Below are 25,061 nucleotides of genomic sequence, written 5' to 3' on the forward strand. Positions count from 1 at the left end.
TTTAATGTTTCAGACTTTACAAATGCATTAACACCATGCAATGTGATAAAAACTTTTTGGACATATCAAATGCAATAATGAGCATATGAAATAGATATAAATATATATGAATTGTAAAATAAATGACACCACATCTTAATCACCCAGAGATGGTAACAGCTCCTGTTTTTGACAGTCAGTTGACCTTATGACCCCATAAGCTCCTCCCTCATTCAATTTAAAGACAAATGCTTTAGGCCAGAAAAAGTAGAATAAACACATGTCTGTCTGTCTGTCTGTCTGTCTGCCTGTCTGTCTGTCTGGACTACTTTTTATGTGGTTGTGCATGTTGCAGAACTCCAATACCCATCTGTCTCCCCTGCTGCACAATCAGATGCGCGTTCTGTAGAGGGGGCGGAGCTACAGGGCTCATGTGGAGGAGGTTAGAAAGCGGACGAGTGCGTACAAAATCCAACTGGCAACTACACGCCGCGATTTTCAATTGGGGGACTTTCACATATCATGGAATTATACGAGGAAACCAGGCTGGACTAATTCTGTCACTGACCACATCGCCAGTGTTGTATTCCCTTCTGCAGAAGGTAAAGTTCAAGTAAACTCTTGCTGTTACTGTACTGCCAATAGAGACATCAGCGTCTACATTAGATATGTGACTGATGCATTCATCAGTGTGATCCTAACGGAAGTTTTGACAGCGTGTTACAATGTTTCAATGCCGCCGTTCGATATGCTGATTGCCGCGGCGGTGGTGCTGCTTCTGCTTCTGCTTGGGGCAGGTGGGAACGCTGACATTCTTGATACATTTGATAAAATGATGAATGTTATTTGCAATAAATATTCTGCCTTCGCTTTAAAGCACATTATATGCATAGTCTCTTTTTGGATGAAAGTTTTTGGAATAAAGTGGTATGTTTTGTATAAAAACATCAAGTAGCTGTTCGTGGCTCATGCGGCTGAGCTGCATTCTCATTGGCTGTTCATAATCACCTGTCGAATTAAGCGTTTAGATTTCATCTCACTGTACTTAAGACGGGAAGGTGGGTGTCTCAACTGTATGTCTGTGTAAAACGTAATCCGTATTCACACAAGGCTTCAGTTGATAAATGAAAGTGTGAGATCAGGGGTGTAGATTCCAGGGGGAATGGGGGGAGGTATCCTCCCCAATAATAAAATCGAGCAAGTACGATAAATGGAAACATGTAAATGCCAAATCTACGCCCTTGGGTTAGATACTGTAAGAGTTAAATGTGGCCTCCATATTCAGTACCTTACACTGGAAAAAGTTGGATCCGACTACGTTTCAGAAACAGGCAGCCCACATACATCTGTCATTGCAGCGACACATTATGCACTGTTTTCTTAATCAAACAGACATCATGATAGTTATGTGTTCAACATTGTTGAAGATTTGATTAAGTGGAAAGTTTCTAAAGTGTGAAGTTTTAAACATCTCACATATGACAGAAAGAGCCGGAACAAGAAATTGTACAAATGAGGATGGATTTGTTTTATTTAAAAATGAAGGGTCATCCAAAAAGGAATATTCTCTCATCATTTACCCTCATGCCATCCCAGATGTGTCCACAGTTTTCCTGAGCAAACTCTGGGCAGTGCGATGATGATTCTAATTGCCTGTTTTGTGTTTCTGGTCTCGAGACACAATGTAAAAACTACCGAAACAAGCAATTCAGACAGAGAACAACAACCATTTAATTGTTATTTGGAGTACAAATTAATTTCACGCTCAACTTGTGCAGTTATTGGCTGTCATAACTCAAAGTAGTTAATGATATCAGCGTAACTCACCTCAGATCAGCGCTTCATGACTTCTACATACTCCAGTGAGGCACTGTCTATAAAAAGACCAGAAATTTTAAACAGGCAAACCGTGGAACACTTTCAGCAAAAAGGCGGATATGACTTTCTTTGCTTGCAGAACACAAACAAAGATTTTTAGAAGAATATCTCAGCTCTGTAGGTCCTTACAATGCAAGTGAATGGTGACCTAAACTTTGAAGCTCCAAAAAGCACATAAAGGTAGCATAAATGTAATCTGGAAGACTCAAGTGATTAAATCCATGTCTTCTGAAGTGATCCTATCAGATTTGGGTTAGATCAGGCCAAAATGTAACTTATTTTTTTACTGTACATTTTTACTGCGAATTCCGGAAGCGAAGACGAACAAAATTGTGTGAGGTGTATTGAGCCTCTGTATACTCCATAACTTATTGATGCTGACCTGGTGTCTTCTACCATTTATACAGCTGTATGCTTGTTCTCAAGCTGATTTGTAGTATCAACTCAATGTATTATCAAAGAAGAGAAGTGTTCAATGGTTTAGCCGCAACGAAATACATGTCGAAGGATCTGTATGCACATTCCTCATTATCTGTAATTTTGCTATGAATGTTGTTTCGCTTAACTTAAAAAGATCTTCTAGCCTGAACATAATGTCTTATTGCTGTGACTTATATACACACTGAGCACTTTATTATGAACACTATAGTCCTGCTGTTGTAGCTCATGTGCCTCAAGGTTTGACATGTTGTGCATTCTGAGATGCTGTTCTGCTCAATAGCCTTTCTGTCAACTTGAACCATTCTCCCTGGACCCCTCTCATCAACAAGGATTTTTTTTTGTTTTTGGCACCTTTCTGAGTAAACTCTATAGACTGTTGTGCATGAAAATCCCAGGAGATCAGCAGTTACAGAAATACTCAAACCGGCCCATCTGGCACCAACAATCAAGCCGTGGTCAAAATCACAGATCATATTTCTCCCCATTCTAATGGTTGATGTGAAGATTAACTAAAGCTCCTGACCCGTATCTGCATGACTTTATGCAATGTACTGCTGCCACACAATTGGCTTAATTAGATAATCGCATGAATAAGTAGGTGTACAGGTGTCCCTAAGAATGGGCTCTGTGAGTGTATATAATCATTACAATGTAGAAAGAAAGTTGGCATTGAGTGAAAATGCAAATAGTGCGCACCAAAAATAAACTTCATAAACTTACCTACATGTTGTTCCAAACCTGTATGACCTTCCTTCCTTCCATGGAACACAAAAGGATGTTGCCATGGACTGAGGGTTTTAGTCACCTTTCAATTTAATTCCATCTTTGCCCATACAATAAAAGTGAATGGTGACTGAGCATTCTGCCTAGCATCTTAAGTTCCAAAGAAAAAAGAAAGACAAACGAGGGTGAGTAAATGCTGGCAAAGTTTTAATTTTAAGGTTTTCCCAATCATACGTGTCTTTTCAGCTTTTAATACAGCAGCTGTATTTTCTAGAATGTTCTTCATCATTCACCAATATAGCTAAAAGACCTTGGATTCCATGTCTGTGCTGTCAAAAACTAGGGCATCTCAAAATGTCAAATTCTAATTTTCTCAATTCTATCCCCATAGCCCTTGGTCTCACGCTATTATTGTCTATAGCTGTTGGCTGCTTCATGCCTGATGATAACCTACATACAATCTCTAACTGAACTGAATAAAGTGCATGCATATGGATGGGTTTCACACTATTTTGTTTATTGTACCTTAATCTGTTCCTTATCTTGTCCGCAGGCACACCTTAAAGTGGAGCAAAATGTCGGACAAAATGTCTAGTTTCCTCCATATTGGGGACATCTGCTCCCTGTATGCGGAGGGATCCACCAATGGATTTATCAGCACTTTAGGGTAAGATAACCACCATCATGTCATCACTCAGTGTGTGGACAGCAGCGTTTAAATAGGAGGAACAATTTAAAAGTACAGGAACAAAAAAGAAGAAGAAAGTGAGGGTGCAATAGAAGTGTTTTATGGAGAGCAAGTGATGGTCATGCTGTGTTGATTTCTGATGTTTTTTCAACTGAGATCTGACATGTGACTTCATAAGTGTGCTCAGTTAGAAGTATAGTCAAATAATATACATTTTTAGCATAGAGGCTTGCAAACTGGGGCAGCAAAGGAGTGCTAGGGAGTCCACAGATTAACAAATTTGAAATTATTCTGTTACTTTCATTCTGCTAATCTGTTTCTAAATATTGGTTGGAAAGCTTGAGATTCATAAAGTATTTTATTCGATTGACGACCATGGTTTTTAACAGTAATTAATATAAAATGATTGCTTTTCCAATTGTATAATGACACTATAAAAGCCAGTTATTTAATTTTGGAACACCATATAAATGGGTCTTTATTAGGGCTTTCAATCGATTACATTTTTAATTGAAGTTATTACATGATATATTGATTAATTCATAAAAATTATCACAATTAATTGCATATACAAATATTTGATTGCATGATTAAATGTCATTCAATCAATTAATAGTAATTTATATAAGTAATCACACTGAATAAACACATTAAATTGACAGCCCTAGTCTTTATACATGATATATATAGCAGCCTTCACAAGAGGATCATCATGTTTGGAAGTTCAAACCCATACACCTTATTTGTCAAACATATGGCATTAATGACCAGGATGGTCCCACTGGGGTTGGTGCCTTTTTCAAGGGCCCAATTAGTGACAGCGAATCTATTAATTGTCAATGTCATAATTTACCATTTCAATGGCTTGAAATGGGAACCTTACATTACTAGCCTAGATATTTTATCAATAACCTAAAACTACCTATACCAACCACCAAATAAAGCTTGCCAGTTAAAGTTAAACTTTAGATAATTTATTCCCAGCTGATTTTGCTTCAGGAACCAGATTTTACATTGTACATCAAGTGGCGACCCAACACAGTACCAAAATTTTATTATAAAAATAAACAAAAATGTCCTTAAAGTCAAACATTAAATGTATCAGTATTATCATGAACTGTATGGACTTTTTAGTTTAACATTGGGTCTCCTTCATGAAAATGTCGTAAATATATGAAAGAATTGGGAGTAATGTTCATGTAAAATGGAGCTTCCTGAAAACTTTCCGCCGGATTCACGAACGCATCGTATTCCACAGATTTGTTAGTACAATGAATGTACTGTATTTTAGTGAATTACAGACATTGGTAAATAGAGTGTGCATGCATGTTCATTCACAATTAACATAATCCACGTCCATTAAAACGGCATTTAAGAAAGGCTTTAGACTCCCTATTAAACAAAAATAGGAAGCTTTTAACATAAAAAGGTTCTTTTTAGAGGTTCTTTTGTGAATTAAACAGTCCAATGTCAATAAAAATGGTTTGACCTGAAGCTTTAGTGTAAAAAATGTTCAGTTCATGCCGACAGGTCACAGGAGGATGTCCTTCTCTGGTTCAGTTGAGCGCATCAGCAGGATCACTGGGGAAACTCCTCGAGTAAATCCAAGACTGTACAGTGATACTTGCAACAAGAACAATCTTCAAATAAATTGATAGAATGCTTGAAGAAGGTGTGTGACTGAAACCAGGGCTGGAATTGGAAGAGAAATCGGTCCAGGGCCTGGGATTTAACATGGCAACTGGCCCAAACGTTGGTGAACGTGTCCTTTTCTGCATATTGTGACTCCGTTTTGTGGTCTGTTCTGCATAATGCGGCGGCTCATTTTAGCTTATCATGGCCATTCGGCCCATTTCGTGGCTGACCCAGCAGCCCGCTTGGTTCTCCAGAAGGCCAGTCTGCCCCTGATCGGCCCCAAAGAGCATCGGCCCATCAGGAAAATGGCCAGTATGCCAAATTACTAGTCCAGCCCTGACTGAAATGCTGTAAGATATTGCAGATTTAAAAGCTATACGATTGTCTGGGCGCTTTCTTTTTTCCCCATTGTATTGTTTACGCACCTGCCCGCGATGTTCATTTATGGGTTTACCACTGACCAAATGTCAACTATATGCAATGCCTATACTAAATAATGAAATCTGAATAATAGAGCTTATATCAAATATAATAAAAAAAAACGTAGAGCCAGTCACGTTAGAGGGCATTATTATTATTATTATTTCTCTCGAGAAATTCAATCAAATGCTGGAAATAAGCAGAGTTGGGGAAAAAACTATACTTTGAAAAAAATAAATGCAAGAAGCAAAGAAACGTTTCTAAATAAAAGCAATACCATTACTTATTTAATTTTCTTCTATCAAAATGTAGTCATGACAATTTGTCTGAAAGAACCCAACGTGTTCCTATGTCTAACGCACGATTTACACATGCCTAACGTTTTGAATATATAAAAACTTGCATTAATCAGGAAATTTACATCAGACCGGCTTTATGAACCATTTACACAAAAATTCATTTTCATCGTGTTTCATGAATGAGGCCCATTGTCTTTATAGTTTGAAGGTTTGGTTTGTAAATGGTCAGTAGTTTCATGCTCCTAGCCAATTCACAGTTGGGATAGGAAATGTTTTCTTCACACTTTTAAGGAATGATAAGCCTATTTATTTTGCTGTCCTAACTATATATGGTTATTAGTGCTGTCGGTTGATAAATGTTTTTATTTTTTTTATTACGGTAATGTTTTTGTAGTTAATCACGATATAATCACAGATTTATTAAGTGCTGAAATTTGACACTATAATTATTATCCTGTCAAAATGCATTTATTTCCAACTTAGGATAGAAAACATAACAATATGTAACAATACAATGCTTTATTAACATTTTCCAATTAAAGCCTTCCATAGTATAAAGATGGAAATGCACTGAAATTGCACCAATTCAAATAACATTAAATGTTTCCCAAAGTCTAAGTGGGATGTTGACTATTTGAAAGAACTAGTTTTCACATAAACCATCAAACTAGTTTTCAAATATCACGTAAATATTTGTATGAACAAAAGTAACAGTCAATGTCTGGTGTGGCAACCAGCTGCATTAAGAACTGCAGTGCATCTCCTCCTCATGGACTGCACCGGATTTGCCAGTTCTTGCAGTGACATGTTACCCCACTCTTCCACCAAGGCACTTGCACATTCCCGAACATTTCTGTGGTGGAATGGTCCTAGCCCTCACAGCCCTGCAGAATGGGATTGAGATCCGGTCTCTTTGCTGGCCATGGCAGAACACTGACAGTACTGTCTTGCAGGAAATCATGCACAGAACGAGCAGTATGGCTGGTTGCATTGTCATGCTGGAGGGTCATGTCAGGATGAGCCTGCTGGTAGGATACCACATGAGGGAGGAGGATGACTTCTCTGTAACTCATAACATTGAGATTGCCTGCAATGACAACAACCTCAGTCCGATGATACTGTGTCACACAGCCCCAGGCCATGACAGACCCTCCACCTCCAAATTGATCCCACTCCAGAGTACAGGCCTCGGTGTAATGCTCATTCCTTCAACAAAACCGCAACTCGTCAGTGAAGAGCACTTTTTGCCAGTCCTGTCTGGTCCAGCGAAGATGGGTTTGTGCCCATAGGCGACATTGTTGCCGGTGATGTCTGGTAAGGATCTGCCTTACAACAGGCCTACAAGCGCTCAGTCCAGACTGTACCTGTCCCGCAGGTGTAATATTCAGATGTACCGATCCTGTCCAGGTGTTGTTATACATGGTCTGCCACTCTGCCACTGCGAGGACGATCAGCTGTTCTTCCTGTAGCGCTGTCTTGGGCGTCTCACAGTAAGGACATAGCAATTTATTGCTCTGGCCACATCTGCAGTCCTCATGCCTCCATGCAGCATGTCTAAGGCACGTTCTCGCAGATCAGCAGGGACCCTTGGCATCTTTCATTTGGTGTTTTTCAGAGTCAATAGAAAGGTCTCTTTAGTGTCTTAAGTTTTTAATACTGTGACCATAATTGCCTGTATTGACCATAATATGTAAGCTGTGTATTAATGACTGTTCCACAGGTGCATGATCAATTATTGTTTATGTTTCATTGAACAAGCATGGAACACATTGTTTAAACCCTTTACAATAAAGATCTGAGTTATTTGGATTTTTACAAAATTATCTTTAAAATACAATGTCCTGAAAAAGGGCTGTTTCTTTTTTGTTGTGTTTAGCTTGCATATTTATTGCAATCTGTATTAAATTTTAACTCTTATCCTCCACACTATTTATCTGGATATCTGCTTTGCTACAGCAATGATGCAGCTGCATTCATAATTTGCATCAGGTCGGCACTGGGAGCGTCAAGCACCGCTTTGAACTTCACATGAAAAGTGCTTGCAGACAAAAATGCCTTATTCTGCATTTTGGTGATAGTTAAGCCATGCCGGGCTTCTGTGGCAATTAAAAATGCAACTTGCATAGGCTGAACTTGATTTCTATTGCATCCCATCTGGGCTTATTTTGTACATCAAGTAGCATTAAGATGTCCTTTCTCCACAATTTGATCACTGACTTGGAATCGGTGTTGTGTGTGTTGTGAAGTGTGTGCCAGTAAAATTAACCTGGGTGGACATATTACAAAGGTTCCACCCTTCAAAGCATTTTTTATGCTGGTTTGTGATTTATCAACGGTAAATGTGTTAATCCCAATTAAGAAAAATGTACTGATTCTGACAGCTCTAATGATTGTATAGTTATTTGCATTTAGCATTGTTTTCCACTGCTGTCCGCGACCCTGTCAGACCAGACTCTCCAGTAGAGAACCACTGCTTTAGATGTTATCATATGGGACTGTAGATGGCAAAAAATACTACAGATCACCTGTTGTTTTACAGCAGCAGGAAGAAAGAATTTGATGAAATGTTTCCAAAAATGACAGACCACTGCTGGTGCATTGCCACAGGTTACAGTTCTTCTCATTGACGTTTCTGTAATTTGCTCTTGTTCTTTGCTGAAATGCAGCCAGATCTGAGCTTTTACCCACTGTCTGTCCTTTCACCCAGATGAGATTTTGGAGTCTCCATTTAATCATACCCTACCGCCTCCTGGCAATCAGCCCATTTTGACAGGCTGTTCGATGTTTCAGTGATCATGCACACATCACTATCTCACATCATCCCCTCCATGACAACAGAAGTATTGTAACTTTGAAGAACAGATCATTGACGGATCTCATTTGTCAAGATGCTGCTGTGCAGTTGATTTGCATTGTAATCACTTTCTCGGCTGTTCCCCCATGCGCACATCCTCATGAGCCATGGCTATATTTAGCTGCATTGGCGTACAATGTGTGTGTGTGTTTTCTTTTTTTTTTGGTTTCTGTGCCACCGAACTACCTCATTGTGGATAGTATAATGAGCCACCTGCCCTGCAGCTGAGCACAGGGAAGCAGAGAGGACCCAGAGCTAGTGTGTGATGGAAACTGACAGTCCTGGTGTGTGTATGGCTGCATCAGTCAGGTACAAATGGACAAAACCAAACCCACCAGTCCATTAGTCACTTGAGGGTGTGAAATTTTCTTGCTAGGTTGCATTTACTGTGAGTGGAGAAGAGGCATTCTACAGAAATTATGCATTTTGAGAAGGATGTAGGCTACACTGAAATAAAATGTTTGGATTTACATGATTTAATCATGTACATCGGTTCTGCATAATTTGATCAAGTTACATCAACATATTTTCTCTTTGTTTAGCTCCTTAATTCTTTGTCTCCTTAGTTCTTTTTAAATTACCCAATTAAGTAGCCTCAAAGGGATTTTATATGTGTCCCTAACATGATTAATTTCTTCAGTTTTACATAATATTTTTGCATGTTATGAAGTAATGCTAATTAAGTTGCATATGCAGTTGAAGTCAGAAGTTTACATACACTTAAGCTGTGAGTCATTAAAACACATTTTTTAACCACTTTGTGCATGACATGAGTCATTTTACCAACAATTACTTAGACAGATTGTTTCACTATTAATTGACTATATCACTATTCCAGTGTGTCAGAAGTTTACATACAACAAGTTAACTGTGCCTTTAAGCAGCTTGGAAAATTCCAGAATATGATGTCAAGCCTTTAGCCAATTAGCTTGTGATAGGAGGTGTACTGAATTGGATGTTTACCTGTGGATGTAATTAAGGCCTACCTTCAAACTCAGTGCCTCTTTGCATCATGGTAAAATCAAAAGAAATCTGCCAAGACCTTAGAGAAACAATTGTGGACCTCCACAAGTCTGGTTAATCCTTGGGAGTAATTTCCAAATGCCTCAAGGTACCACGTTCATCTCTACAAACAATAGTATGCAAGTTTAAACACCATGGGACCACATAGCCATCATACCACTCAGGAAGGAGATACATTCTGTCTCCTATTAATGAACGTAGTTTGGTGCGAAAAGTGAAAATCAATCCCAGAACAACAGCAAAGGACATTGTGAAAATGCTGGCGGAAACGGGTAGACAAGTATCTATATCCACAGTAAAACGAGTCCTATAGTGTCATAACCTGAAAGGCTGCTCAGCAAGGAAGAAGCCACTGCTCCAAAACTGCCATAAAAACTGGCTACAGTTTGCAAGTGCACATGGTGACAGATTTTACTCTTTGGAGAATTGTCCTCTGGTCTTACGAAACAAAAATCTATCTGTTTGGCCATAATGACCATTGTTATGTTTGTAAGAAAAAGATTGAGGATTTCAAGCCGAAGAACACCATCCCAACCTTGAAGCATGTGGGTGGCAGCATCATGTGGGGGTGCTTTGCTGCAGGAGGGACTGGTGCACTTCACAAAATAGATGACATCATGAGGATGGAAAATTATGTGGATATATTGAAGAAACATCTCCAGGCATTAGCCAGAAAGTTATAGCTCAGTTGCAAATGGGTCTTCCAAATGGACAGTGACCCCAAGCACACCTCCAAAACTGTGGCAAAATGGACAACAAAGTCAAGGTATTGGAGTGGCCATCACAAAGTCCTGACCTCAATCCAATATAAAATTTGTGGGCAGAACTGAAAAAGCATGTGCAAGTTAGGAGGCCTACAAACCAGACTCCGTTGCACCAGTTCTGTCTGGAGGAATAGGCCAAAATCCCACCAACTTATTGTGAGAAGCTTGTGGAAGGCTACCCAAAATGTTTGACCCAAGTTAAACAATTGATAGGCAAAGCTACCAAATACTAACAAAGTGTATGTGAACTTTTGACACACTGGGAATGAGATGAAGGGAAAAAAAAGCTGAACTAAATAATTCTCTCTACTATTATTTCACATTCTTTTTCGTTCTTTTTTTTTTTTCTCACCTTTTTCTCCCCAATTTGGAATGTCCAATTTCCAATACACTCCAAGTTCTCATGTTGGCGTAGTGACGCGCCTCAATCCAAAAGGTGGAGGACAAATCTCAGTTGCCTCCGCATCTGAGACCATCAATCCGCATATCTTATCGCGTGGCTTGTTGAGCTACCGTGAAGACATGGCGTGCGTGGAGTCTTCACGCCATCCACCGCGGCATCCACGCACAACTCGCCACATGCCCCACCAAGAGCGAACCAAATTATAGCGACCATGAGGAGGTTACCCCATTTGACTCTACCCTCCTTAGCAACCAGGCCAATTTTGTTGCTTTGGAAACCTGGCTGGAATCACTCGAGACATCCTGGAATTCAATCTCGTGAACTCCCAGGAGTGGAAGTCAGTATCTTTATTCTCTGAGTTACCCAGGTACCCCCGACATTTCACATTCTTAAAATAAATTGGTGATCTAAGACATGAAATGTTTTCTACGATTAAATGTCAGGAATGATGAAAAAGTGAGGTTAAATGTATTTGGCTAAGGTGTATGTAAACTTCTGACTTCAACTGTACATTAGCACTCTAAACTGTAAGTAGTATTTGCTTATTGAGTAAAGCAACATACAGCATGGTGTTTGTGTACCTGTCCTCAACCTAAACAAAAGCTCCCCCATTTACCACAGTGCATCATAATCGGTTCTAAATCCCAAATTAACAACATCAAACACTATTAAATCTCCCCCTTTTATTATCTTGCTCAAAAATGAATAAAATAACACTTCATTTAAAATTTTTACGCTGGGGACTACAAATTTCCTTACCCATTTTATTGAACAGACTTGATTGGTTCATATTCACCCTATATAATGTAATCTAGTAGAGTGCACTATTTAGAAAATTACATTAATCGAAAGCAAAGGAATCTGGTTTAGAAGAGAAACACAATTTTGTTGTTTAGATCACAAATAATATGATCTAGTAAATGGGACAACCTGTGTTTCCCCATTTTTTCAATGTAAGATGTGCAAATACTGTTTCAAATCATATTGAGTTGTTGGCTATGTGGAATATTTGGGTATCATCAAAGCATTTGAAAATCATACCTTTTGAACATGCCAACAGTAAACAATAATGCTTTTTTATGTTTTAATACAACTATGATGCCCAAAAATGCTTTTTATGTTAAATTTGCAGATTTTAACACGTTTATGATGGGCAAAGATTTTGTATGGGTTTGATGCATTGGCTGTATAAGATTTATTTATATGTTTTAATGTGAACATTAAAAAATTATCAGGGTTAGACATTAAGTTTATATATATAATTATACAGTGCATTCAGAAAATATTCAGAGCCCTTAATATTTCCCCCTTTTTTTATGTTGTAGCCTTATGCTAAAATGCTTAAAACAAATTCACATCAATATACAATCCGTACCCCATAATCACGAAGTTAAAACCAAAATATTTTTTATAATTTGGCAAATTTATTAAAAAGAAAAATGTGAAATATCACATTGACATTAGTATTCCGATCCTTTGCTATGACACTTAGTTCAGGTGCATCCCATTTCTCTGGATCATCTTTGAGATGTTTCTACACATTGATTGGAGTCCACCTGTGCCAAATTCAATTGATTGGACATGATTTGGAGAGGCACACACCTGTCTATATATGGTCTCACATCTGAAAATGCATATCAGAGCAAAAACCAAGCCTTGAGTTCAAAGGAACTGCCTGCAGAGCTCAGAGACTGTATTGTGTCGAGGCACAGATGTGGGGAAGGCTACAAAATATGTCAACTACATTGAAGGTTCCCAAGAGCACTGTGGTCTCCATAATTCTTAAATGGATGAAGTTTGGAACAACCAGGACTCTTCCTAGAGCTGGCCACCCAGCCAAACTGAGCAATTGGGGGATAATGGCCTTGGTAAGAGAGATGACTAAGAACCTGATGGTCACTCTGGTTGAGCTCCTACATGTGTGGAGATGGGAAAAACTTGCAGAAGGACAACATTCACTGCGACACTCCACCGATCTGGGCTTTTTGGCCTCTCCTTGGTGCAAGACCCATGAAAGCCTCCTTGAAATCTTGAAATCTTGAATTCTCACTCTCAGACTGTGCAAAACAAGATTATCTGGTCGATGAAACGAAGATTGAACTGTTTGGCCCCAAGTGACATTTTTGCATATTTAGCATACAAAAATAGAAAATTATTTGTCCCTCTCCCCACTTGGTTATTGCCATCTCATACTGTATATAGAGAAAAGATAAATAAAGAAATAGGGGTGCACTGATGTGAATATTTTTAAAAACAAAACTACAGATTATGGCAATACAAATATCTTGCAACTTAGCTTATTTTATCATCAGATCACTTTACTGGAAAAGATTTACAATTTACAAAGAGCTACAAAAGCTTATTCACTGTCTTAACAATAAACAATTTGCATTGAACATTGTATCTTTGGAAATTTAAAGAGGGCCACAGTGAAAGATACATATACAAGATAAAAAGTTAAAGATACAAAAAAAGAAATATGACACCATGATGATATGATCTTGTTCTTAACATTTTTGCATTTCTGTTGTTGCAATTTTAAATGCACCCTTTTCAGGTTTAGTAATCACACAAGGCAAAACTGCAATTTCAATCTTTAAATAATTCATGCAGCATTAATGGGTATCATCAGAAGTCAAAGTCTGCTGGTTTCAAAGCATTTTGATTGTTTCCCTCATCATGTAGCCTTTCACAACTGTCACGTCAATTTATTAACTTGAGAATGAGAAAGAAATTAAATTAAATATGACATTCTTAGGAGTGCCTACCTTTCTACATATTATGGCTAATATTATTTCTGAATTTTGCATTTCAATTAACAGTTTTTACAAAGTGTTTTACTAACTAACCCTTTCACACATACGATCAAACCAGTGAGATTACACTAGGCTGGGCTCAGATGCATACGATCAAACTGGTGTGATCTGCATCCGTTCTGCTGTTTACTAGAAAAATGTGTGACTGAAGCGGTTGTCATAATGAACTAGCTGCTCAAATAGTCTTTTCTACATCATGATATCTTAATTTTTTTGATGTTAGAAACATTTAAACAATCACTAAATAAAAGTTTAAAGCTGTTACCATCAGAGTGCACTGTTTTTATGCAGTGATGCAGCAATATTTTCTGATGTCAAACAAAGAATTTACGAATTAGTCAGTCCATTCGAGACTTCTCCCCTTCCATCATCACTCATTCTAACCACTTCTGGTGTTGGATAAGTGGAAGGCCTTTGTTTTTAGAACCATCTATGCTTCTATGGCAAACTCCCATAATGCATTGAATCCCATGCTGCAATGCATGTAATCTGAATCAGCTTTATTGCCAAGTACGCTTACACATGGTGACAGGGGCTTCCCGTGCACAACAATACAAAACAGCAACAAGACTGAGATAATAATAAAAAAATGTAACAGAAAAAATATATATATATATAGATAAGACAATAAGAAAAAAACGTTACTGTGATCGCATCTTATCTATCATAATCAATCATTATAAACAACATTATGTTTGATAATATATAATATGTCCTCCAGTATATCTGTGAAGTTTAATGTAAGTTTAAAATTTTTTTTTTTTATTATAGCATGCATTAAAAAACTTGCACTGGGGGATCCATCAGTACAGGAGAAACTCACAGGAGAAAAGGTTAATTATATCAGCATTTTCATGCTTATTACCGATTTGCCGATGGTTTTAATTTGGTCAGTAATTGGCCAATAAATATCAGCAACCGATTCATTGGTGCATCCCTAAAAAAATTAAATCACTAATATATCCACATTAGCTTTATACAGTGCATCCGGACAGTATTCACACTTCACTTTTTCCACATTTTGTTATGTTACAGCCTTATTCCAAAATTGATTAAATTCATTGTTTTCCTCAAAATTCTACAAACAATACCCCATAATGACAACGTGAAAGAAGTTTGTTTGAAATCTTTGCAAATTTATTAAAATTAAAAAACAAAACAAAAAATCACATGTACATAAGTATTCACAGCCGTTGCCATGACACTCAAAATTGAGCTCCGGTGCATCCTGTTTCCACTGATCATCCTTGAGATGTTTCTACAACTTGACTGGAGTCCACCTGTGGTAAATTCAGTTGATTGGACATGAATTGGAAAAGCACACACATGTCTATATAAGGTCCCACAGTTAACAGTGCATGTCAGAGCACAAACCAAGCCATGATGTCCAAGAAATTGTCTGTAGACCTCAGAGACAGGATTGTATCGAGATATCTGGGGAAGGGTACAGAAAAAATTCTGCAGCATTGAAGGTCCCAATGAGCACAGTGGCCTCCATCATTCGTAAATGGAAGAAGTTTGGAACCACCAGGACTCTTCCTAGAGCTGGCCGCCCGGCCAAACTGAATGATTGGGGGAGAAGGGCCTTAGTCAGGGAGGTGACCAAGAACCCAATGGTCACTCTGACAGAGCTCCAGCGTTTCTCTAGAGGAGAGAGGAGAACCTTCCAGAAGAACAACCATCTCTGCAGCACTCCACCAATCAGGCCTGTATGGTAGAGTGGCCAGACGGAAGCCACTCCTCGACAGCCCACCTGGAGTTTGCCAAAAGGCACCTGAAGGACACTCAGACCATGAGTAACAAAATTCTCTGGTTTGATGAAACAAAGATTTAACTCTTTGGCCTGAATAGCAAGTGTCATGTCTGGAGGAAACCAGGCACCGCTCATCACCTGGCCAATACCATCCCTACAGTGAAGTATGATGCTGGCAGCATCATGCTGTGGGGATGTATTTCAGCGGCAGGATCTGGGAGACTATTCAGGATCGAGAGAAAGATGAATGCAGTAATGTACAGAGACATCCTTGATGAAAACCTGCTCCAGAGCGCTCTGGACCTCAGACTGGGGTGAAGGTTCATCTTCCAACAGGACAGCGACCCTAAGCACGCAGCCAAGATAACAAAGGAGTGGCTACAGGACATGAACCCGATTGAACATCTCTGGAGAGATCTGAAAATTGCTGTGCACCGACGCTCCCCATCCAATCGGATGGAGCTTGAGAGGTCCTGCAAAGAAGAATGGGAGAAATTGCCCAAAAATATGTGTGCCAAGCTTGTAGTATCATACTTAAAGAATTAAAGCTGTAAATGGTGCCAAAGGTGCTTCAACAAAGTATTGAGCAAAGGCTGTCAATACTTATGTACAATTTGCGAAGATTTCAAACAAACTTCTTTCACGTTGTCATTATGGGGTATTGTTTGTCGAATTTTGAGGAAAATAAGGAATTTAATCCATTTTGGAATAAGGTAGTAACATAACAAAATGTGGAAAAAGTGAAGCGCTGTGGATACTTTCCGGATGCACTGTAAACAGAAAATAAGAAAGCACACACACAAAGGTACAAAGAAAAAAAAAACATACACAATTAAAAACTAATACAACAAATCAAACAACACATTCTATTGCATTCCATACAAACACTGTTGTGTGAGAGACATACATAATTAATTTTTCTTTTCTTATTGTTCTAACTTAAAGTACTGTTTATTTATAAATTCCAAAAAAAAATTCCACATTTTATAAAATACATTTTATTTTTCCTTTACAGCATAAGAAAGTTTTTCAACCGATAAGCGGGCTAATAATACTCTTAGCCATTGGCTGTGAAGTGTGAGAGATTTTAGCATGTAACAAACATAGATCAACCAACTTGGCTTAAACTATTATTTTGTAAATTATTTAAATTACTACTTTCCAAAAATGTTGTATTACTTCACAGGCCTGCAGACTAAAAAAATGACTTGGGAGACATTGTCTCCTTATCTGAAAAATTAAGGAGCTAAATGGCTGTCGCTAAATAATATAATTGCTAGATTGTTTTTCAGAAACCAGAAGATAACCCATTAATCAGAGTTTAATAAACGGTATATATATAGTTGGTAGGATACGCAAGTTTGCGTTCCCTTTTTGTCTCAGCAATGTTCACACCCCCTTTCATAAATTATACAAATATAAGAGATACAGCTTTTTTTTTTTATTTAGTACTGCCCTTCTGAATCTTCATATGCATATAGTAGTTTGTTGCCTTCTTGTGCATCAATGAATGTTTGCACCTTGTATAATAGTTGTGTATGAGTCCATCAATTCTCCCAAGTGTCATAAGCTGGATCTCATATACAGTAGTGTCCAAAAATATTGGTACCCTTATAAATATGAGCAAAGAAGACTGTCTAATGGTCTAAACTTTAAAACAATTGAAAGAGGGGAAATATCTCATTATTAAATAAATATTTTTCTCCAAAACACATTGGCCACAATTATTGGCACCCCTAGAAATTTTAATGAGTAAAATATATCCAAAGTATATATAATTTTTTTTTTTAGTGCAGCTGGGTGACTAGGAACATGAAATTGTTCATCCATGACTTCCTGCCCACTTCCTTCCATTCTTGACTTGTTCATTCCATGACTTTTTCATGGGCATAAATATGATGTAATATACAGTCCAAATTCCCTTACTCCTCAATCACAGTGGGTTAGACTAAAGAATATAGTTCTGATGTGCAGCAAAAGGTTGTTATAAGAATATAGCCAAAGGATTGAAAATGCCCATTTCCACCATCAGGGCAATAATTAACAAGTTCCAATCAACTGGAGATCTTAAAAATCGGCCTGGAAGAGGACACGTGTATATATTGTCTCCACGCACAGTGAAGAGGGTGGTTGAAGTGGCCAAAGAATCTCCAAATTCTTTTGGAGAATTTATTTGGGTCTTATGGTCAGAAAGTCTCCAAACAATGCATAAAAAATACTAGACATCAACTACATAACCACAAGTTGTTTTGGAGGGTTTCAAGAAAAAAGCCTCTGCTCTCATCCAACAACAAACTCAAGCATCTTCAGTTTGCCAGACACTACTGCAACTTCAAAGGTGAATGGGTTCTATGGTCAGATGAAACAAAAAAAAAGAGCTTTTTGGCAGCAAACACCAGAGATGGGTTTGGTGCACACAGAGATGAAGTACCCAATGCCCACGGTTAAATGTGGTGCTGGATCTTTAATATTGTGGGGCTGTATTTATGCCAGAGGTCATGGATATCTTGTTCAGATACATGGCGTCACAGATTCCATACCAATACCAACAGATAAAAAAATCAAACCCTGGCTGCCTCTGCCAGAAAGCTTACAATGGGCCCTGGTTGGATCTTCCAAAACAAACATCAAAATCAACACAAAAATGATTTATTATTATTATTTACTGATCACAAAATCAAGGTTCTGCCATGGCCATCCCAGTCCTCTGACCTGAACCCCATAGAAGATTTGTGGGCTGAACTGAAGCGGAGAGTCCACCAAAATGGACCTCTGAATCTGAAGGATCTGTTGATATGGAGGAATGTTCTCCGATCCCTTCATAAGGTTCTCCAACCTCATAAGAGAAGATTCAGAGCTGTTATCTTGGCAAAGGGAGTTTGCAAAAGTATTGAATAAAAGGGTGGCTGTAATTATGGGAAATGCGTTTTGGAGAAAAATTAATTATTTATTAATGAGATATTTCCCTTGTTTAAGTTGTTATACTTTAAAGGTTTGATTTTTGTGATCTTTTTGAATGAAACATTGAATAAGACCCGGTTCAAAAGAGCCATTTGGTCATGACTCTCTCACTCTGTGCAGCGAGCTCATCACAACAGAATGAGTGAAAAGTGGCTCAAGACACCATGGTGTGTGTACCCTAAAGATGTATTCAATAACTCGCAAGATGATTTCTGGTGAAACCTCATATGAACGCAAACAGACTGTCGCAATTAATTATTTTTGGTCGCATTTGTAACCATTTATTCGCAGTCTGGAGGTCTGCTTCACATTGCCAAACACTGAATTAAGTTACTTTATATGAATTACATTAGATACAGACATAAAGACAAAAATGTAAATTTTTTTTGGTGTAATTAAAGTTCTCATTATCCAATTATATCCTATTAATTTATGTGTAGTGTTGATTGACTAGTGTTGGTCTTTTAAGCAGGATTCTTTGTCTAGTATTTCTATATTTATGTCATCACTCCATGCAGTTCTTTTAAACTCTGTAGATATCTTAGCTTTGCTCAAAGGTTTTCAGTTATCAGTCCTTTAACATATACTAATTGTTCTAATGTTGTTATTTGTGGATATTGTAAATCTGCTTTAATCAAAGCTAAAGTCAAAAAACTACGTAGATGGATATTATTATATATTATTAAAAAAAATAGATTGGGGTAAATAGTACTTGTCCCTTATGATGTCTAAAGACAAACCCATATCCAGATTATCAGGAGTGAAATTCCCATTGTGCCATATAGGTGAGAAATATGATATTGTAAACCGTTCACAAAGAGACTTGTGTGCTTCATACCTCACCTCTGCAGTATTCCTATCAAAAGGGTTTATAGTATACTCAGTGAGTTTTTTGAGGGAATCAGAATATATAGGCTACATGTGTCAAGTCTCATGGTGTTTTGGGTTTCCATCTCTATTTGTATTTTGGCTTGTGGCCTTCCTTTCATTAGCAGCTCATCATTTTTCAAAAGTGATAAAGGTAACTGAAATTGTGTCGAGGTAGGAAGTTCACTACATTTCAAAACACAGCCAGGGTCTGTTTGACTAAAACCATGCTTGAATTGGCTTTGTTCTTGTGAGATACTAGATATCATATATCCAATTCAAAATATTGATATGCATGTAACCACAGACAGTCCCTATTACTACTAATGATGATTTAATTGACCAAACCCTTTTAGCCCCACTAATGTCTCAAGGTCACAGTGGATGGTTAACGAATGTACTTTTATGGGCAGGACTGAAAAGGATACGGTTATGAGAAAGAGTAAGATTCCCTGAGCTCTAAGGTTGAATATGACATGTTCTGGCTTCTAGGGAAAATAAGATGAGATGCAAATTTTTGTGCCATTTAAATTTCCATCAGATGAGTTGATATCATTATCATTTTACATACTTCTATAACAAGAGTAAAAGTCAACACTGTGGCTTTACCCAAGCAGATAAGCCTTTCAGGGCCTTCAGAGGCCTCTTGTTATTCTAACAATTTCTCCTTAAAGTTCTTTTATATAATAATGTAGTACTACATATGAAAGAGATACTTCATTGAAGACTGCAAATCAAAGCATTTCTACAGAACGTTCCTGGCTGATTTAACTTAAGCAAAGAGCTGTTTGTAGTGTGATCATGTTCTGGAGAAAAAGACAGTCTAGTCAGCTTTTTAAAAGTTAACAAGTGTCAGGGACATGGCCTGGTGGGCAATTCATGTTCTCTGACATGTTACAGGATGCCCTTACAGTATGTGGCAGCGACCCAAGTCTGAATCCAGCTTACACCATTTCCTGCTCCTCTTGATTTCCTGTTGCTGTCTACACTGTCCTATCCAATATATGGCAAACAAAACTATAAAAAAAAAAAACAAGATGCAGTTTAGTCAATCATAGTTAATTTGATTATTTATTTATAATGTGTGTGTGTGACCCACTCAGATAAAAGCCCAAAGTATACTTCGGTCAGATGCGAAAGCTAGGTGTTTGCCTACAAAACTCCGAGTGCTCGAGCACTGAACACATGCGGCCTGATTTTTCCAAGTAGGTATAGACGAATCTCCAAAAAAGGGCAGTGTTACTCAAGAAGGATCCGGGGTTACTCCAATAGGGGGTTGAGCCAACTCCACAAGTGGGCAACACTTCCACACACAGTTAGGGTAGGGATGGAACACTATTTTGGAGCCGTAGCCTAGCGGGCTGCTCTCATGACGTGTGGTGCTGATGCATCGCAGGTGACCAGAGTTCGAGTCACGGCTTGTGAGGTCCTTTCCTGATCCCATTCCCACTCTTCTCACTCTCATTTCCTGTCACCTCTCTACTTTCCCTATCCCATTAAAAAGCAAAAAGGCCATAAAAAAATGGAAATAAAAGAATGCATGTGTGAGGAGGTCAAAAGACACCTGCATTTGTATAACCCTAACCATTCAGTCTGAAGGAATATAAAGACATTTTTATGGGTTCAAACTCCTGATGAGAAATAATCCAGTGTCTCATAGCAGTCGAAGCGTGCTACGCCAACCGCCAGTGTATGCGTGCACAGTCAAATAAAGTTTACTTTGAAGGTTCAACTGTACATAGATGCTTAGCGTTCACGTCAAAACCGAAGTATACTTTCACATTGGCCGCTTCTATTTATTTAAATATTGTTTATTTGCTTTTATGTCTTTTCTATAATCTTCAGATTCTTTTACTTTCCGGCTACACCCAGAGCTGCTGAGTACAGTGCGATCTGCGCAGCAAAAACAGGTTCGGCGCCGAAACTATCTGCTCACTGCCGCGTCTGTTACACCTCTGGGACGCGTCACCTCGCGGCTCACATTTACAATGTGAAGGGTCTAATCTGTTAACATGGCCGCTGAAACAAAAACGCACTGCTCATGCTCCATTCATGCTCCGCTCAAGGAGGATATGTGAAACAGGTGTAAAATTACTCAGAAAATTTGAAAAAAGTGTGCAGGTTGGATTTGTGCTATTTATGGCTCTTTATAAAAAGGAATACTCTGTATGCTGTATGTTTCAAAGAACTTGTCTGATTTATTTCTCTTATATCTGCAGTCTGGTGGATGACCGGTGTGTGGTACAACCAGAATCTGGAGATCTAAACAACCCTCCCAAGAAATTTCGAGGTAAGGCCATGTTTATGTGTCTCAAATGTTTTTTTATGGAGACTTGTGTTTCTTTGTGGAAATGTTTTAGAAGCCTGTTTGTGGCCTGAAGGACAACTTATTTTGTGAGATATATGCTGTGACATGGAATGCGCCATGTTGTAATAGTATTATCCTGTGGTGTTGTCACTCACAGCATGCCCGATCTCATCTGATCTTAAAAGCAAAGCCGAGTAGGCCGTGCTTGGTACTTGAAATGCTTTAAGCTTATGTTCTCTGTAAAGCACTTTGTTAACATCATTTAAAAAGTGCTGAATGAATAAAGTTTGTTGTTCGTATTATAACTTGGATGCGAATAATTTGATTGTAAATTGCTGTATATTTCTGTTACCAATACTTACTCAAATGTCCCAGCTTTGACAAATTAGAACAGTCAAATGTGGTGGTAAATTCAGTGTAATTCAGCCTTGCTCTTTTGTGAATGATGAAAAGAAATGTGATACAAATCTGTATGTTTAGAGAAAACTAATGCAAGGTTCCTCAGTCCTGCTCTTAGAAATCTGTCTTCCTGCTGAATTTAGTTCCAACCGTAATACACAACAGAACCCTAAGACCTTGATCAGCTGGTTCAGGTGTGGTTGATAGAGCTAGAGAGGTAAATTTGGCATTGAGTTAATAAGGCCTGCATCTCATTAGCCAACTTTTCCTCAGATTTTCAGTTGTTGGCTTCAATTACACTATAGCTAATCAGTCGGAGCCAGCACTGGTGTTAACGTCCGAATAGGGCTGGGCGATATGCAAGAAAGATGTTCACAATAAGTTTATGAAAAAATATTGCGATACCTGATTACATCATCAACTCCTCAGGCGAGGGATCAATAAAGCATTTTGAAGCAAAATGCTTTATTGATTTTGCTTAAAAAATTACATTATTTTATTGAAACGTGAACATTTTCAAACGAAACAAAAAAGGTAGAAAATTGAAAAGTGGTAAATTTTTTTAGTTTATATAACTACCCTTACAGTTGCCATCATGCACGTATCCATCTAAAACAGAGGGGAAATTAAATTTTTAAAGTCATTAAATCACTTTTTGACAGAAAATGCCATGTTTTTCAAAAATGTGTGGAACATGCACGGTCAACTCAGTAAACCTTATTTTTCATTGCCCCAATTTAGCAGCATCACATTTATTATTATTATTATTGTTATTTTAATATTTTTTTTAATGCATTATACAGTATATGGTAATGGAGGATGGTACCACCAAAGACAATGCGGTGTACATGTCCCCATCAATATTTAGATTAGGGGTTGACTGATATTGGTTTTGCAATGGTTGCAATTCTAATTTTGTGGTTACAGCAGTATATGTTGTTATGCTACCATTTCAGATAATCATAAATCATACAGCCACTTTATAGACTTTTCTATTTTCCTATCCATATTAGATATGCAAAAGAGAGCTGGCCTTAAAAGAGCTGGTGATGATGTCACTAAAATGGTATTACCTAAGCACAAGCATGTAATTAGGAAAGATGTGTGTCAAATCATGTTAGTTTAACTGTCATTGACAGCTGTTTAAGGCATGACCAGTTCTGTCAGGGGGTTTGCATGTTAAGTGCTCAAGCTTTTGCATGCGATACAGGCTACAAATTTCTCTCCATTTAATCTCTGGAGTCTTTGCCCAGTCAGAGGATTTTCTTTCCAAAGAGCCACTGTGATGACGCGTTTCACACTGTTACATTACCTTTTAAGTCCAACAGAGGTGCTTGTTTTAAGATATTATTTTACAGAGCGTCGCTGTGAATGCACATACCATGTGTGGAACCTTGTTCTTCACAATCCTTACATTTTTGAGGGCAGTTTGTAGCCATCAAAAATTGCAAAAACAAAAAACTGGCAAAAGAATTTGGCCTCTAGTCTATCCAAATCAGTCCTAACAGCATAAACCTGCTCTGTCTGTGGCTTCCTCTTTTTCAGAGCATTGATGATTTCTGTATTTTTGGCATGAGGAATTGGAGAGACTGAAAGAGAGAGTATTACTGATGACATATTATCCATTTTTTTGGTCCCCCTTAAGTCCACTTATAATGTCAGACAAGACCATTTTCCACCCTATTTCTGAACTTTAGAATTTAACTGTCTGGTACTATTTGCTGCTGTACCTTTAAAGGAATAGAACAGTAAATTTTTTTGCCTCTTGTAGAGAATGAGAGCCTTGTAGACAGCACACTTTTGCTTATTTAACTCAAGTCTGCTGTAATTCTACTGTCTCTTTCTGCCAATGTGGATATTGAGTGTGTCAGCCAAACAGGGCTTATTGTCATAGATCGAGCATGTTGTTTATTTGAGGCTTTAGTTTTAGCTGTCTTGTCATTTATTGCGGCACATAACCCAATCTGTCTTTATTCAGTGTTTGTTGAAGGCTTAGTGCATTGTTGTGCTTTACAGAACTGGCTCTGTGATATTCCAAAATAAAGAAACACTTGCTCGGAGACACGTCTTTCTTGTTACATTTGAGGATGAGTGACTATGACAGTTGGACAGGTCTTTGTCAGCTTGTTTTTCCAGTTTGTGTTGCCATTTGTTGAGGAGTTTATTATTGTTTATCTCACATAGTTGTGTGTGAAATATGTATATTTTGTGTGTGTGATTTGTGATTTGATTGGACCCAGGTTGACAGCATGCAGAATTACCTATGGTCTTGGCTTCAATGTGACCTGATTTGGTGGAGAGTTGATGTATGTTTATAGGGTTTGATGCATGAAACTGACAGATAGAAACACTTCTGGATGTTAAATTTTCAATGTACGTCTTGGAATTGATTGATTATGAGTACATTTCACTGCTGTAAGATACCCCTTGAATTGATATGCAAATTAGCCAAAAAGTGCCTGCTTTTGTAATTTTGAGATTGGTTACAGAGGCGTTTCCCAAGGGACCTTGAGGCGCGACCATCAGCAGTTTGCATCAAGACTGTACATGGTAGGAGTTGCACAACTAGGGATGGGAATCGTTAGGAGTATAATGAATCCGATTCCTCTTCATGATTATGGGACCTTAACAGTTCCAGTAATGATTCCAATAGTTCTTTTAGTACTTTTGAGGAAGAATTATTTGAAAAACAGAAATGCAATCCTTATTGGATTTACTCTTCTCTGCAGTCTGTTGACAAATGATTACATCCTTTAAGATTTCTACAGAGCAGATATAACAAATCAGAAATAAATGTAATTCTTGTAAAAGGTGTGTTTGATTAATTTTTAGAGACTTATACAGTATCCA

At 38.0% G+C, this 25,061-nt stretch overlaps 1 protein-coding gene across 6 annotated transcripts in view; it reads left to right on the forward strand.

Annotated features, from left to right (window-relative positions):
• The first annotated feature begins 450 nt into the window (after positions 1-450).
• itpr1b (inositol 1,4,5-trisphosphate receptor, type 1b) overlaps positions 451-25,061 on the forward strand; it is a 206,487-nt gene continuing 181,876 nt past the window's right edge. For all 6 annotated transcript variants that reach the window (XM_052101305.1, XM_052101306.1, XM_052101307.1 and 3 more), the window contains exons 1-3: positions 451-581; positions 3,575-3,688; positions 21,724-21,794. In XM_052101305.1, coding sequence (XP_051957265.1) covers positions 3,597-3,688; positions 21,724-21,794 — 163 coding nt within the window. In that variant the 5' untranslated portion in view covers positions 451-581; positions 3,575-3,596. The remainder of the gene's footprint in view (positions 582-3,574; positions 3,689-21,723; positions 21,795-25,061) is intronic.

Source organism: Xyrauchen texanus, chromosome 32 (assembly GCF_025860055.1).
Source record: "Xyrauchen texanus isolate HMW12.3.18 chromosome 32, RBS_HiC_50CHRs, whole genome shotgun sequence".
Taxonomy (NCBI): Eukaryota; Metazoa; Chordata; class Actinopteri; order Cypriniformes; family Catostomidae; genus Xyrauchen; species Xyrauchen texanus.